At 35.6% G+C, this 16,334-nt stretch overlaps 4 protein-coding genes across 4 annotated transcripts; all 4 read right to left on the minus strand.

The window, feature by feature from the left end:
- Nucleotides 1–201: 201 nt before the first annotated feature.
- Nucleotides 202–2,487, minus strand: LOC117915932 (UDP-glycosyltransferase 87A1-like). Its single transcript, XM_034831692.1, has 2 exons — nt 1,933–2,487; nt 202–1,276 (listed from the first exon to the last, which is right to left on the minus strand). The coding sequence occupies exons 1-2, from the start codon at nt 2,456–2,458 to the stop codon at nt 372–374; spliced, it is 1,431 nt and encodes a 476-aa protein (XP_034687583.1). The 5' UTR covers nt 2,459–2,487; the 3' UTR covers nt 202–371.
- Nucleotides 2,488–3,877: 1,390 nt separating this feature from the next.
- LOC117915760 (UDP-glycosyltransferase 87A1-like) lies at nt 3,878–6,338 on the minus strand. The gene is made up of 2 exons (XM_034831439.1): nt 5,589–6,338; nt 3,878–4,902 (listed from the first exon to the last, which is right to left on the minus strand). Exons 1-2 carry the CDS (start codon nt 6,223–6,225, stop codon nt 4,013–4,015), a joined length of 1,527 nt encoding a protein of 508 aa, XP_034687330.1. The 5' UTR covers nt 6,226–6,338; the 3' UTR covers nt 3,878–4,012.
- A 2,844-nt stretch (nt 6,339–9,182) lies between these two features.
- Nucleotides 9,183–11,495, minus strand: LOC117915761 (UDP-glycosyltransferase 87A2-like). Its single transcript, XM_034831440.1, has 2 exons — nt 10,882–11,495; nt 9,183–10,176 (listed from the first exon to the last, which is right to left on the minus strand). Exons 1-2 carry the CDS (start codon nt 11,372–11,374, stop codon nt 9,293–9,295), a joined length of 1,377 nt encoding a protein of 458 aa, XP_034687331.1. The 5' UTR covers nt 11,375–11,495; the 3' UTR covers nt 9,183–9,292.
- A 1,307-nt stretch (nt 11,496–12,802) lies between these two features.
- LOC117915707 (UDP-glycosyltransferase 87A1-like) lies at nt 12,803–14,969 on the minus strand. Its single transcript, XM_034831339.1, has 2 exons — nt 14,408–14,969; nt 12,803–14,323 (listed from the first exon to the last, which is right to left on the minus strand). The coding sequence occupies exons 1-2, from the start codon at nt 14,898–14,900 to the stop codon at nt 13,431–13,433; spliced, it is 1,386 nt and encodes a 461-aa protein (XP_034687230.1). The 5' UTR covers nt 14,901–14,969; the 3' UTR covers nt 12,803–13,430.
- Between the last annotated feature and the right edge of the window lie 1,365 nt (nt 14,970–16,334).

The raw sequence follows: 16,334 nt of genomic DNA on the forward strand, positions 1-16,334 counted from the left end.
TTAAAATAAAACAAAAATAGGTAGTAACTCCAAATCTTTTTCTAAAAATCAATTTTTTCACAAATAAATAAAAAATGAGTCTCGTTGTCGAGTGGTGATGCACTTGAAAAATATGGGTCCAGAATGTGTCTTATTAACTTAAAATTTTAAAATTAATCATAAAAATTAAAAATTTTGGATGGGACAATGGAATGAAGACAATGTAATTAAATTCTATCAAATTATTTTCTTAATTATTATTTCGAAAGTGAATATAATAGGACAAAAGAAAACATCCCGCCATTTAAATGTTTAAGAGCAGAGATGGTTGGGAATTAGTCAGCCATGAAATATTTCCAAGGTAATAAATCAAGCTTTGATAATTAAGCAGTTCAAATCTCTTCATGGCTGGGGAGGAGGAGTTGTGTGATTTCTCTTGTAAAAGCATCCATATTGGTTTCCGAGGATCCACCATTTGCAGTTGCTTCTTCACAGATCTTCTGAACTTTTCTTGCTCTTCTCCTCATTTCTTTTCCCTCATGGCTTTCCAAATCCATGAATCTCTTCAAAAGTTCGGCAATCTCTTCTCTCGGCACCAAAGTTTCCACTCCCGCCTGTCTCTTCACCCTCCACCCGATCTTCCAATCCTCCACAGCTGCCCTACTGTTTGAAAATTGATCAAGTGATATCGGGAAAGTCAGAAAAGGAAGCCCAGAAAAAAGGCCTTCCACGGTGGAGTTCCACCCACAATGCGTCCAGAATCCGCCTACAGAAGAATGTGACAGCACCTTCAATTGATCACACCAGGGCACTACCAACCCCATCTCACCACACACCTCTCTGAGCCGAGAAGCTTCTCCACGCGCCACCCACAGAAACCTAACACCGCTGTCGCGCAACCCAGCTGCAATTTCATCCGTCTGTGCACTCGAAACCGAAAGAACGCTTCCAAAGGAGATGTACAATACCGAGTGACAAGGTTGGGAGTCCAGCCATTGGAGGTAGTTGAGGTTGTCAGAACCAGTAGTTACAGAGGAACTATCTCCGAGTTTGAAATAAGGTATTACAGGGCCAATGGGGTATATGGGGGATGAGAATATTGATTTCAAAGCGTCGATGACTTGGGCTTCTAGCTCATAGACGGAAGTGAGCAGAAGACAGTGAGCTCTGGGCAGGCATGAAAATGCTTGTACGATTCGAGCCAAGACTGGGTTGTGGTTGTGGAGTAATGGTGGAAAATCTGATATGAGGGTTGAAGAAAGTCCAGGGATGTAGTCCACGCGCTCATCTCCCCTTTCTATCTCAATGCAGCAACGAAGAATGTATCAGATCCATAAGAAACTTGGGCTATTTGGCAATTTTTCAAACCCTCTTTTTTAAAAAAAAAAATCAGTTTTTGGGAATACTTACAGCAATTTTGCGTTGTTTGTAGGAAATAATTAGGTTTGAAATTAAATTCTCAAAAATCATAATATTCCAAGCGTTGAATTTCAAGCAAGATGACATGCAAATTAAAACAAGTAAAATTTGTCCCTTATGCGATGTTTGAAAATTGAACTTTAAAATAGTAGAACAAATTCGAGATACCAAACAAGGTTTAGACAGAAAATTATTTTTTAAGAATTTATTCTTAAAATATATTATATTTAAGAATAAATTTTAGGCATTTAAATTATTTTTTATATACTATTCTAAACAATAATTAAATGTTTTTATTTTCCTATCTTCCTATTTGGCATGGGATGTGACCATATACCCACCTAAAAGTACAATTTTTGTTGTAAAGTGGTCATTTTAAAAAGTAAAGAATAATTTATCAAATATAGTATTGTTTTTCTTTTTAAAAAATATTGAAAATTAAATTAAAATTGTAAAAAAATGTGCAATGTTTAAAAAAATAAAATAAAAATTGGTGTTAAAGGACTGCTTTGGAGAATATGCGTGGTTACCCACCTGATATATCAATCGGGTGATGGCCGTTTTGCGCAAGAAGATCCACATGGTGGAACATGGAAAACAACGTCGCCGACATCGGAAAGAACGAGGCTACCGGGATATTCCTGCGATTCCCGACGCCGACCGCCCAGAATAAAAATGTGTCTGCTACTATTGTGGTAACCGGAGGCTCAAGCCGATTCAGGAGCTGCTCAAACGGATCTTCCATCTTCGTCATGACAGCTTCGTAAAACCCGGACAGATCAGCTGCGCGAACTCGCTCAGAGGGGATGATGTTGGGAATCGTGCCGAAGCGGATGTTATCCGGCTTGATATCGGAGCCGATGAACCCCAGCCACTCCTCCGTGACGACGAAGGTGATGAGTACGTCATCTCTTCTTGAAGCTAGTAACTTGCAGAAGTTCATCATGGGGTTGAGGTGGCCTCTTCCGGGGAGTGGCATGGCCACCACGTGGGGTGATCTGGACCATCCCATGTTGTCGGAAGGCATGTTTCCCGGTTTAGTAATGTAGTCTGTAATCATTTTGCTAAAAAGGGCTTATATAATGGAGCATTAGCAGAAATTGCCCGTACGATAGAACAATTCAATCTTCACTGGTTAACCTTGTCATCCAGTAACGGGTCAAACCATTAAATCCTTGATTACGAATACGATTCCTGATCAAAACTACAGTCCATTAATAAGACTGAGTTTAGGAGTCTAACAAAATAAAAAATACCATGCTTTCTAAAGGTTGGTGGCCGGCAAGTTTGGTATACCTACCAACGTTAATTATGTTTGGGGGAAATATGAAGCCGAGAAAAAGCATATCATACCAAAGCACTACCCTCCTATTTATAGATATTAAGTTAATCGGAGTCAAATCCGTTTAGTTTCATTGAAGTTAGGTAAACTTATTCTTTATTTCGTATCTCTTGAAGAATTTGTTTAGTTATATTTAGAAATCAAATAGGTTTTCTTTCTATACAAAAGAATATTCAAATGGGTGGTTCGGGTACATCTTTTCAAAAATTAAGCCAAATAAGAATAGTTTTAACCATTTGTGGGAGATAATTAGCATATGAATGTGCATATACTAATTTTTGAAGGGTTTATATAGGATTGATGACATTGTTACGTGCTGATTATCCGCTTTGATTCCCTTATAATAATGTTACTGTAGGGTGGTTGGACAATATCTCAGGTGTGGGGCGGCTGGTGCCATGACCTGTTAAGGGCGGCACTAAAAATCATGTATAAAGTGTGAACAAATTGCTTGGTATCACATCTCATTCAAACTTTGACTTTGTGCAAGAGCCTGCCGATAATAAACAAACAAAAAAAAGTAACTTCCGAGAAGTTTCCTAATCAAAGAGAATATAAATAGTTTTTTTCCAAACCTAGAGAGTGGAGTCCTCTCCTTCAAAAAAAATCCCTCATTGTATCTTGCCTAGAAAGAAATAAACTCATTTTAATTCACGAAGATTTTGAGCATCTTCAATATAAAATTGCATGGTGCACAAATTTTTGTTATTAATATTAAGAATATAGCACCTTAGAGTAAACCCTTCAATGTGGAATCAATCATATCATATTGTTTTGATTTGTTCTTTTTAATATTTTGGTTTCATTTATTTGTATAAAATTTCATATTTTTGTATTTTTATCCATAAATTTAGATTTAAGGATAAGCTTTTAATTGTTAAAAATTATGGTTCTAACTTCTAAGGAAAAGAAATAAAAAAATATAACAAAACCTATAAATTTCATGAAGAGGAGGTCGAACCATCATATGCATTCAAACATCCTATGTAGGAAGTTTGAACGTTACGTGACAACCATTATTAGCTCAAGTACTGTACCATCTTTTACATTTAAAATGAACTTATTTAAGCTTATAACAACTATGGCTTTACTATAAAAACCTAAGAGTCATTCAGCGGACCTTATTAAAATTATGGATCAAGAAGATGGACTCATGTCCAAACCATTCAAATGTCAAGGCAAACGTCTTTTCATCAACAAGATATATGAAATTGTCATCCATGAAATATTTTCAGGGTAATAGGCAAGCTTCGATACGCAGTCGGAATCTGTTTAATGGCTGAGAAGTTGTGTGATATATCTGATAAAAGCATCCACGTTAGTTTCCGAGGATCCGCCTTTTGCAGCTGCTTCTTGACAAATCTTCTGAAGTTTTCTTGCTCTGCTCCTAATTTCTTTCCCTTCATTGCTTTCCAAATTCATAAACCTCTTCACAATCCCACATATTTCTTCTCTCTTCACCAAAGTTTCGACTCCCGCCTGCCCCTTCACCCTCCACCCGATCTTCCAATCCTCCACAGCTGCCTTACTGTTTGAAACTTGATCAATCCCAAGCGGAAAAGTCAGAAAAGGAAGCCCAGAAAAAAGGCCTTCGACGGTGGAGTTCCATCCACAATGCGTCCAGAATCCGCCTATAGAAGAATGTGACAGCACCTTCAATTGATTACACCAAGGCACCACCAACCCCATCTCACCACACACCTCTCTCACCCGAGAAGCTTCCCCACGAGCCACCCACAAAAACCTAACACCGCTGTCGCGCAACCCAGCTGCAATTTCATCCACCTGTGCACTCGCAACCGAATAAACGCTTCCGAAGGAGACGTACAGCACCGAGTTGCAAGGTTGGGAGTCCAGCCATTCGAAGTAGTTGAGGTTATCAGAACCAGTAGTCACAGACGAACTATCTCTGATGTTGAAATAAGGTAATACAGGGCCAACGGGATAGATGGGGAATGAGAACATTGATTTCAAAGAGTCGATGACTTGGGGTTCTAGCTCAGAGACGGAAGTGAGGAGAAGACATTGAGCTCTGGGCAGCCATGAATATGCTTGTACGAACCGAGTCAAAGTTGGGTTTTGCATGTGGAGCAATGATGGAAAATCTGCGATGCGGGTTGCAGAAAGTCCAGGGATGTAGTCCACGCGCTCATCTCCCCTTTCTGCCATAAGAATGTATCAGCTGCATGAGAAACTTTGGACTAGCTGTTTGGCCATTTTTCAAACCCATTCTAAAAAATTAGATTTTTGTGAAGAAGAAAATTTAAAACTATTTCTTCATATTTGAGTTCTAATCATTTTGTTTTTTAAAATAATTAACTTTCTTTTTTTTTTTTAAAGAATTATTATCAATTTGAATTTGAAAGCGGCTACAAATGAGAACTTATTTTCTTTGTTTCCTAGTAAGTTATCTTAAGAACATGGAAAATAAGGATTTCTAAATATTCAATCAAATTTATTGGCTTAAATTTTTTATTTTTTCAATTAATTTTTTATCTTAAATTTATTTTTAAAAATCATTTTTCTCTTAATAATTTTTTAATGAATTATATTTAGTAAAATAATAATAATTAAACAATTGCCAAACACCTCCTTTTGACTGTTATGTATTCCTGGGTGGTAGGCGGTTGAAAGTTGAAACTTAAGACAACATTGAAAAAAAAACGTTGTACGGCTGTGATTTATCATACACAAAAATATTCAATAAGTTTGTTCGTTATTATTTAGAAAATCTTTCAAAAAGTAAATTAAAATTATCATGTGTGTGTAATTTTAAAAATAAATAAATAAAAATAAAAAGGGAAAAAAAAGTGTGGAAAGGAATGCTTTGGAGACTGTAGTTACCCACCTGAGATATCAATCGGGTGATGGCCGTTCTGCACAAGGAGATCGAAATGGTGGAACATGGAAAACACCGATGCCGACATCGGAAAGAACGAGGCTACCGGAATACTCATTCGATTCCCGACGCTGACCGCCCAGAATAGAAAGGTATCAGCTAGTATTGTAGTAACCGGCGGTTCAAGCCGCTCCAGGAGCTGCTCAAACGGATCTTCCATCTTCGTCATAACAGCTTCCAAGAACCCAAGAAGGTTGGCGGCGCGAACTCTCTCCGAGGGGGTCACGTTGGGAATAGTGCCGAAGCGGATGTTATCCGGTTTACTGTCGGAGCCGATTAGCCCCAGCCACTCCTCCGTGACGACGAAGGTGATGAGTACGTCATCTCTTCTTGAAGCCAGCAACTTGCAGAAGTTCATCATGGGGTTGATGTGGCCTCTTCCGGGGACGGCCATGGCCACGACGTGGCATGATCTGGACCGTGAGACGTTGTTGGAAGGCATGTTTTCCGGTTTCGTAACGTAGTCCCTAGAGCAGATGCCAAAATAGAGGAAGTAGTAGAGGAAGATCGTGACTGACCAATTTGCTAATAAGGGCTTATTTAATAGAGAATTCACAGGAATTACCCCAGCTGTAGTACAATACATTAATTCAACTTTCACCTTGCAATTGAGCAATGTGTCAAATTATTAAATATTTTATTACCATTATTCTTTAAAATCACAGCCTTTTGATAAGACTAGTATTAGGGGTGTGACGAACTCAAATGGAATATAGACTTTTGGGCCAAAATGGGCTTTTGCTGAAACTTAATATTAAAAATAGGTTTCTTCTCAAAGTAACGTTCAAAATAGCCCTTGGATCCACCTCAGCATAAAACTCAATTTATTATACTATTTTTTTTCACTTTACCAACTTCATCCCTTCTCTCTTCCCATCCCGTGCTGTATTTTTTCCTTCAAAACCCTAGCCCGAGCAGCTCTTGGTTCTCTCCTCCCAAATCTCTCCATTACCTTAAAGACAGATGTTCACTTCTCGCATATAAAGCTCCGTCCTTTGCAACACTCTCTTCAACACTCCTTTCTCTCTCCAGGCTCTCCCTATCTCTGTCTCTCTCCAAATCTCCATTTTTAGCATGGTAGAACCCAGGAAAATCCTTGTCTACTATTCTCATTTGATGAGGTATTGCTGGTTCTGAAGCCACGTTGAGGTTTCTGCAATGGGAAGTGGTTTTGACTACTCAATCTCAAGCTTTCTTTGCTCAGAAACCCATTGTGTGCTTTGATGATCTTAATTGTAACGCCATTGATGAGTTTTTTCTTTCTTGGAATTTTCAAAACCATTATCAAAACCCGATTTTTAGAAACAGTAGATCGGATTCCTGGATTGAGTTCCCAATGCTTAGCGAAGAGTGTCTTAGAGAAATGGTTGAGAGAGAGGGGGAGTATATGCCTAGAGATGATTATCTAGGGAGGTTGAGAAGTGGGGACTGGACCTGGGTGTGAGGAGAGAGGCTGTCGATTGGATTTTGAAGGTCTGTTCATTGATTTTATCAAATGGGGTTTTGTAGATGTTTGGCTTTTTTTCTTTTTCTTTGTTTTACTATTTCTCCCTGGATCAGTTTCGATTTTTTTTAGTTGTTTTTGCAACAATAGTTAAGATTTTCGTTTTTCCCCCTCGTTTGGCTGTTCATCCCATTTTGATCAAATTTTTTATTTTCTTCAACACCTATTTTTCTTATCTAGGAAGTTTTCTGGTTGATGTTTACATTCTCATTGAGGCCCAATTAATTCCCGCAATGGGTCTTCTCGTTTTGTGTTTCCAAGTTTCTCTGAATTTGGATTTGGGTTTTTCTTCACTCTCTTCATATTTATTTCATCATTTTTTTTTTCTGGGTTTTTGATTGATAGGCTTTTGAAAATGGTCACCTGAAATTGCCTTTTTCACTGTCTTCAACAGGCTCATGCTTGTCATGGCTTTGGTCCACCGAGTCTTTATTTATCTATAAACTTTCTGGATCGAGTCCTATCGGTCTACCAACTTCTGTAAGTTAAGAAGGTTATCAAGTATGATTTTCAGGATCTTTAAAATAACATCAAATAGAATATCAAAGTTTTTAATTGAATGTTCCGTATATAAAACAATATAATAATGATATGGTTTTTATTTATGAGATATTAAAAATTATTTTTTTATAATGTTCAGTAAAAAATCTCATTTTAAAATTTACTTTTTACTATAAAAATATTAATTTCATTTTATCAATAAAATATTAAAAGTTAATTTCATCCTCATTATCAAATTAGAAAAATAAATTACACGTGTTTGTAGTCCAAACACATGTAAAACATTTTATTGGACCATCAAATAAAATAAAATATATCAAATTATGCAATAATAGACATAGTAGTAAGCTCAACAGTTTCTCAATTTATTTTCCACTATATTAATGTTTATTGGATTTTTTTGTGACTTTGATTAAACTATTAAAAATTATATTTTGTAATATATTTTTTGTATTTAATTTCATTAACTACTTTTGTCAAAAAATCTATATATGACAACTATTAAAAATCTATAATAGACATTTTTTGTATTTAATTTCATTAAAAATTATATTTTGTATACTATTATTTCAATAAAAATAAATTTATCATAATACAAATAAATTAATATCTTAAAAAATAATAAATTAAATATCTTAAATTAATAAATTATACAATTTTATATATTATTTATATGTTATATAAGTTTATTATTTTAAGATTATTAATTTATTAATAAATAAAATATTCATTTATAATATCTTCTTTGATGTTTAAATTTAAATATAAATAATTTATTATTTAAATATATTTTTTAAATTTCAGTCATAAATTGTAATTTAATAGTTTTTAATTAAATTTGAAAGTAAAAAAAATATTATAATTGAAATCTCAGTTATTAACTACTATACTATTATTTCGATAAAGATAAATTTATCATAATATAAATAAATTAATATCTTAAAAATTAACAAATTAAATATCTTAAATTAATAAATTATACAATTTTATATATTATTTATATGTTATATAAATTTATTATTTTAAGATTATTAATTTATTAATAAATAAAACATTCATTTATAATATCTTCTATTTATCAATTTATGTTTGTTGAAGTAATACTAGAATTTTAAATTTAAATATATAAATAATTTATTATTTAAGTATATTTTTAAATTTCATTCATAAATTGTAATTTAATAATTTTTAATTAAATTTTAAATTTAAATAAAAATGAATTAAAGCCGCAGTTGCCAACCGCGGCTTTAGTTAAAAAATGAATCCGCGTTTGGCAAATGCGGCTTTAGTACAAAAATGAAGTCGCATTTGCCAACTGCGGTTTTAGTGCAAAAATGAAGCCGCATTTCCCAACTGCGGCTTTAGTGCAAAAATGAAGCCGCGTTTCCCAACTGCGGCTTTCACTATAATGACGAAAAAAAATATTTTTTAATGATATGGCGCCTACGTGGCATCAAAGAAGCCATTTTGAACAATAGTTTCAAAATGTGCCCGTTTTCAACATTAAGTTTCAAAAATGGGCCATTTTGACCCAAAACTCTGGAATATAGGCCGCCTTATAGAAGATAATGGCCTCCGGGGACCCACTTAAGGTAATACATAATTGCACGAGACTAATAATAATAATAATAATGGAACAACACTAGGCTTAACGTTGTGAAATGTGGGAGATAAAGGTATCAAGATTAGTGTGGGAAGAACCACCTTTTGCAATTGCTCCTCTACACATCTCCTGAAGTTCCTTTGCTCTTTTCCTCATCTCTTTCCCCTCGTCGCTTTCCAAATCCATAAACCTCTGCACTAGTCCAGCAATTTCCTCTCTGCTCACCAAATTTTCCCATCCTACCTCCCTCTTCACCCTCCATCCGATCTTCCAATCCTCCACAATGTTCTTACTGTTGGGGACTTGGTCCCAAAATATAGGAAGTGTCAGCATTGGAACGCCTGCAAAAACAGCTTCTAGAGTAGAATTCCACCCGCAATGGGTCCAAAAACCCCCTACAGAAGAATGGCACAGCACCTTCAATTGGTCACACCAAGGCACCACCAAGCCTCTATCCCCACAACTCTCCTGCAACTGAGCAGCTTTCTCGCGCGCCACCCACAAGAACCCTATGCCACTACTTCGCAACCCAGCAGCAATTTCATCCATTTGGGCGCTCGAGACTGAAAGAAAACTTCCCAGTGAGATGTACAAGACAGAGGCTTCAGGCTGGGAATCTAGCCATTTCATGCAGTCAAGGTCACTGTGGGTGGTGGGGCTTGTGGACTCGTCTCTCAGACGTAAGTAAGGTATGGTAGGGCCAACCGTGTAGATGGGGCATGGAAATTTTGACTTCAAAGCGTCCACAACTTGGTGTTCAAGCTCGTATACAGAAGTGAACAGAAGATACTGTGCTTTAAGCACCCAAGAGCAGATCTCCAAAGCCCGATGCAGAACTCGTCGGCCATTGCCGTTGAAGATTGACGGAAGGTCTAATATGCGCGTTGAGGAAATTCCCGGGATGTATTCCACTCGCTCCTCTCCCCTTTCTGCCATAGAGCCGCATGCACAAGCAAAGCAAAGTTCATTGATATTGGGCATTTGAAATCTATATGCCCTACCAAACTGAAGTTTTATTCTTTTATCACGGTAATTATCATTTCTCCGATAAATTAAATAGAAAATTACTTAATATGCATATTAAGAAAGATTAAAAATAAAATTAGTTTTCAAACATAAAAAATAAAAAATAAAAATTATTTTTTTTAAAAAATTCTTAAGTGGATTTTTGTTCTCAAAAATATTAGAAAATATTTTCAAAAATTGCTTTCAAAAAGATAGTTTTTCAAAATTGTTTTCTAAAGGGTTTTTCAAACAAATCTAAACTATTATTTATATTTAAATTCTCCAATAAATTTTAGTCATGATAAAAAAATTATTCTTTAAAGCTATCTTTTAAGAATTATTTTTGAAAATATTGTTTCCTCTTAAACTTTTCATAGTTTTTTTATTATTAAAAATCCAATTCATAATAATTTTACATGCTAATTTCTCTTTTTAAATAATTTATTACTTAATAACCTTTTTAAAAATCATTAAAAAGTTGTAATATTTAAACAAGAAATTTTGAATAATTATAAAAAATCAAACCTAAGCCAACTGTCTAGAAAGTTTCTTTACCAAATCGTACTTTAAGAATCTTCTTTTTGGCTCATATGAAATGTTTCTTTCAGTATAGATGTCGCCTAACGTACCCGACAGATCAATTGGGAAGTGTTGGTTTTGAACAAGGAGATCAAAATGATGGAACACCGAAAACACCGCCGCCGACATCGGCCACAACGACGCTACCGGAATATTCTTCCGCTGTCCAACTCCCACGACCCACAGCAGGTTACTATCGGCGATAATAATAGTCACCTGCGGCTCCAGCCGATCCAGGAGCTGCTCGAAAGGGGCTTCCATCTTCGTTGACACGGCTTCGATGAAGCCAGGGAAGTCAGCTGAGCGAACTCGCTCCGAAGGGATCACATTAGGGATTGTTGAGAACCGCACCTGATCCGGCTTATCATCGGAACCGAGCAAGCCGAGCCACTCCTCAGTGAGAACGAAGGTGATGAGGATATCGTCCTTTTTTGAAGCTAGTAGCTTACAGAGGTTCATCATGGGGTTGACGTGGCCTCTACCTGGGTATGGCATGGCCACCACGTGGCATGAAGTGGTTGCTTCGCCGTCGCCGGAGTCCATACCAGGCTTCTTCTGTGGAAGACACTGAAATAAGAAAAGTCCCCGCAGCCACCACCTTGATGGCTCTTTCTTTTTCCCTTTTTTCCTGAGTTTCCACGCAGTTCAATTTCAGATAGAATTCCTTCATTTGATGGCTACTTGTGCGGCACAGACCAGCCGAAAAAGGTTTCAGACTGCTGTTTCACCACGTCTCTTAATGTGTGGAGTGTTGGGCTGAATAACCGAATGACATATCTAGCCCAACAAAGCCCACATCCCGAATGTGGGCCCAGTAAACAATGAAGGTGATGACGGTTCTTGGCACTCCAACCAAACTTAAAAGGGTGAATCATGTAATGGTAACGGTACGTTATCCAAAAATATAGATGTTTAAGAATTTTTATAAAATAATTCAATAAACATATAACATCATTCAAATTTTAAAATTCTCCTCCTACTTTTCTCTCTGTTACCCGACTATTCCATATGTTTTTATTTTTTTAAAACCTTAAAATAATAAGTCAAAAAAAACTCCATCATACATACTTGTTTCACACATTACTAACCATGTGACATTATTTTTCCTCTTTCTTCATTTTACCTAGAAAATAATATTTTTTTAAAAATTTTATTTTCTTTTACCATTTGATCTTTTCATATTTATTGATTTTAATTATTAATATACACTTTAAATATAAAATAATAATAATAATAAATAAATAAATAAATAAATAAATAAACATTAATATATAATAAACAAATTTAGAAATTTAAAACATAAGATTTTATATATTCATATTAAATAAAATATTTATCATGATTAAATAAAAATATATTTATTATATTATTTTATTGCTTATATTTTTTATAAAAAATTTCATGTGAAAATTAAAATCAATTATCCTGATTTTTAAACTTTTTACTTATGATTACTTTATTGTAATTTTAATTTTTAAAAATTAAAATTTTTAATATTTTTAATTTAAAAATAAAAATAAAAACTTGGTTGTGATTCTAATATTTTACTTTATTAAAACTTTTAATTTTGTATTTATATAAAATAAAAATAAAATACATTTTTTATTAAAAAATTATATTTAATCATTTATATTAATTTTCTCTTAATTTAATTGAAAATTAAAATTTTTGCAAGTTGCTCATTAATAAACTCAACTTATGGAAAAGATGGTATCGCTTATTTTGTTCGACTGTCGCCTAAAGTGACGAGAAGAGAGCTTTACAGCACATGAGAAATACCCTAACTCATCAGCGTAATAGCTTTGGGCTAGACCGAGCCCACAAGTTGGGGGCCAATTTGTAAACGTGGGGCTTGATATCACCACCAAAACAATGAGATGAGAAATTCAGGTCCAACAAAGCCCAATTCATGTGGGTTGGGGCCTGCCAATAGTTAAAGTCAATTTTTTCACAGGCTAAAGATGTAACATGGACCAAAAGAAAATGCTTCTGCTCCCTATAGGTGATATACAGAACTTCATGATCCAAGTACAGATTTGAATATAGGCTAAGGTACAATGATTGGTGACTACTTTTCAGTATGACACCCAAAAACATTCATTCACATGGCCACTAAATATTGCCAGTCAATATAATAACAGTCCAGTGGGGCCACATGGGACAACCAACTTGGCCCAATAGAGTACAGCATGCATAGTCAGCTTTTCCCCAATTGAATTGGGCCTTACCCATCAGAGAAAGCCATCAATATCCATCATTTTTGGTAGCCCCACAGAAAGTTTCCAAGTCTATCGTCCAAACCCTTGCGTAAGAGTTAAGACTACTTTGGAAGGGTCCAAAATGGCAAAATTAGTTGTCACATAAAATTATCTCCAACTCACCACAGGGTTGGGGTTCCTAAGGTGGGGTTTGCCTATTTCCCCTTTTTCGAGAATATAAAAAAATTTCCTCAACATAATCCATAATACCATGCCAATTTTATTTTAATTCCAAGAGGAAACCAAGAGAAAATCCACAAAGAAATCAAATTTTTGTGTGGCCTTCAACGTGAAAACAAAATTTCACCTCCGAAGTGAAGGCCAAATTCAGAGCTGTGTGATCAGCGGCGGCGGGATTGTGAAATGTGCGAGAGAAAGGCATCAAGATTAGTATGAGTTGAACCACCTTTTGCTATTGCTCCTCTACATACCTCCTCAAGGTCTTTTGCTCTTTTCCTCATCTCTTTCACCTCATTGCTTTCCAAATCCATAAACCTCTTCACAAGCCCACTAATCTCTTCTCTGGTCACCAAATTTTGCCATCCCACCTCCCCCTTCACCCTCCACCCAATCTTCCAATCCTCCACAATTTTCTTACTGTTGGGGACTTGGTCCCAAAATATAGGAAATGTCAGCATTGGGACGCCGGCAAAAACAGCTTCCAGAGTTGAATTCCAGCCGCAATGACTCCAAAACCCCCCTACAGAAGAATGGGACAGCACCTTCAGTTGGTCACACCAAGGCACCACCAATCCTCCATCCCCACAACCCTCCTGCAACTGGGAAGCTTTATCACGCCCCACCCACAAGAACCGTACGCCACTGCTTCGCAACCCGGCTGCAATCTCATCCATTTCGGCACTCGAAACAGAAAGAAAACTTCCCAGTGAGATGTACAAGACGGAAGCTTTCGGCTGAGAATCCAGCCATTTCATGTAGTTAAGGTCACTGTGAGTGGTGGCAACTTTGGACTCGTCTCCCAGATTGAAGTAAGGTATAGTAGGACCAAGTGTGTAGACGGGAAACGAAAACTTTCGCTTCAAAGCATCCAACGCCTCGTGTTCAAGCTCGTACACAGAAGTGAACACAAGATACTGCGCTTTAGGCACCCAAGAGCACATTTCCAGAACCCGATTCAAGACTCTCTGGCCGTCGCCGGAGAAGACTGTCGGAAGATCAGATATGCGCGTCGAAGAAATTCCAGGAATGTAGCCCACTCGCTCCTCGCCCCTTTCTGTCACATCCACACTTGTTCATCAGTAAATGGAGAATCTATATAACGAGATTTGAGATTTGAGACCTTCTCGTTTTGTAATACCTGACAAATCAACTGGGTAATGTTGGTTTTGAATGAGCAGATCAAAATGGTGGAACACCGAAAACATCGTCGCCGACATCGGCCACAACGACGCCGCTGGGATATTCCTCCGGTTCCCGACGACGAAGGCGCACATTACATGAGTATCAGCTATGAGAGCAGTAACCGGCGGCTCAAGCCGATCCAGGAGCTGCTCGAAAGGAGCTTCCATTTTCGTCGAGACATCTTCGATGAAGCCGGGGAAGTCCGCCCCGCGAACTTGCTCCGAAGGAATCACATTGGGGATCGTTGCGAAGCGTACGTTTTCCGGCTTATCCTCGGAGCTGATCAAATCGAGCCATTCTTCAGTGAGAACGAAGGTGATAAGGATATCATCTTGTCTTGAAGCTAGTAACTTGCAGAGGTTCATCATGGGGTTGACGTGGCCTCTACCTGGGTAAGGCATGGCCACCACATGGCAACCTGTGGTCCGTTCGCCGTCGCCGGAATCCATATCCGCCACTGTCTGACCGTTGTTACCGATTGCGATAGGAGAACCACACGCTACAATGATGTTGCAGAGGATGATTTATGATTTATGAAGGTACCACCCCCTTTTTTTTTCACAAATCTCCCTCAGGCCACGACAGTCAAACCGGCTTGGTCTTTGGGCTGGGCCCATGGCCCCTTTAAGTTTGGGAGTTTTGGGTCAAAATGGCCCATTTTTGAAAAAAATTGTAACATCTAACCACTTTTTTAAACTTATGTTCAAATTGGCCTCTTTGATGTCACGTAGGCGTCACATCATTAAAAAATATTTTTTTTCGTCATTATAGTGAAAGTCGTAGTTAGGAAACGCGGCTTCATTTTTGTACTAAAACCGCAGTTGGGAAACGCGGCTTCATATCTGTACTAAAGCCGCAGTTGGCACATGCGGCTTCATTTTTATACTAAAATCGCAGTTGCCAAACGCGGCTTCATTTTTTAACTAAAGCCGGCGGTTGGCAACTCCGACTTTAGTTAATTTTTATTTAAATTTAAATTTTAATTAAAAATTATTATATTACAATTTATGAATGAAATTTAAAAATATAATTAAATAATAAATTATTTATATTTAAATTTAAAATTCTAATATTACTTCAACAAACATAAATTGATAAATAAAAGATATTTTAAGATTATTAATTTATTAATAAATAAAACGTTCATTTGTAATATCTTCTATTAAATTGATAAATAGAAGATATTTTAAGATTATTAATTTATTAATAAATAAAACGTTCATTTATAATATCTTCTATTTATTAATTTATGTTTATTGAAGTAATGCTAGATTTTTAAGTTTAAATATAAATAATTTATTCTTTAAGTATATTTTTTAAATTTCAATCATAAATTATAATTTAATCGTTTTTAATTAAATTTGAAAGTAAAAAAAAATATATTATAATTGAAATCTCAGTTATCAACTGCTATATTATTATTTCGATAAAGATAAATTTATCATAATACAAATAAATTAATATCTTAAAAATTAACAAATTAAATATTTTAAATTAATAAATTATATAATTTTATATATTATTTATATGTTATATAAGTTTATTATTTTAAGATTATTCATTTATTAATAAATAAAATATTCATTCATAATATCTTCTATTTATCAATTTATGTTTGTCGAAGTAATACTAGAATTTTAAATTTAAATATAAATGATTTATTATTTAAGTATATTTTTAAATTTCATTCCTAAATTGTAATTTAATAATTTTTAATTAAATTTTAAATTTAAATAAAAATTAACTAAAGCCGCAATTGCCAACCGCGGCTTTAGTTAAAAAATGAAGCTGCGTTTGCCAACTGCGGCTTTAGTACAAAAATGAAGCCGCGTTTGCCAACTGCGGTTTTAATACAAATATGAAGTCGCGTTTGTCAATTGCGG

Source organism: Vitis riparia, chromosome 6, assembly GCF_004353265.1.
Source record: "Vitis riparia cultivar Riparia Gloire de Montpellier isolate 1030 chromosome 6, EGFV_Vit.rip_1.0, whole genome shotgun sequence".
Classification (NCBI taxonomy): Eukaryota; Viridiplantae; Streptophyta; class Magnoliopsida; order Vitales; family Vitaceae; genus Vitis; species Vitis riparia.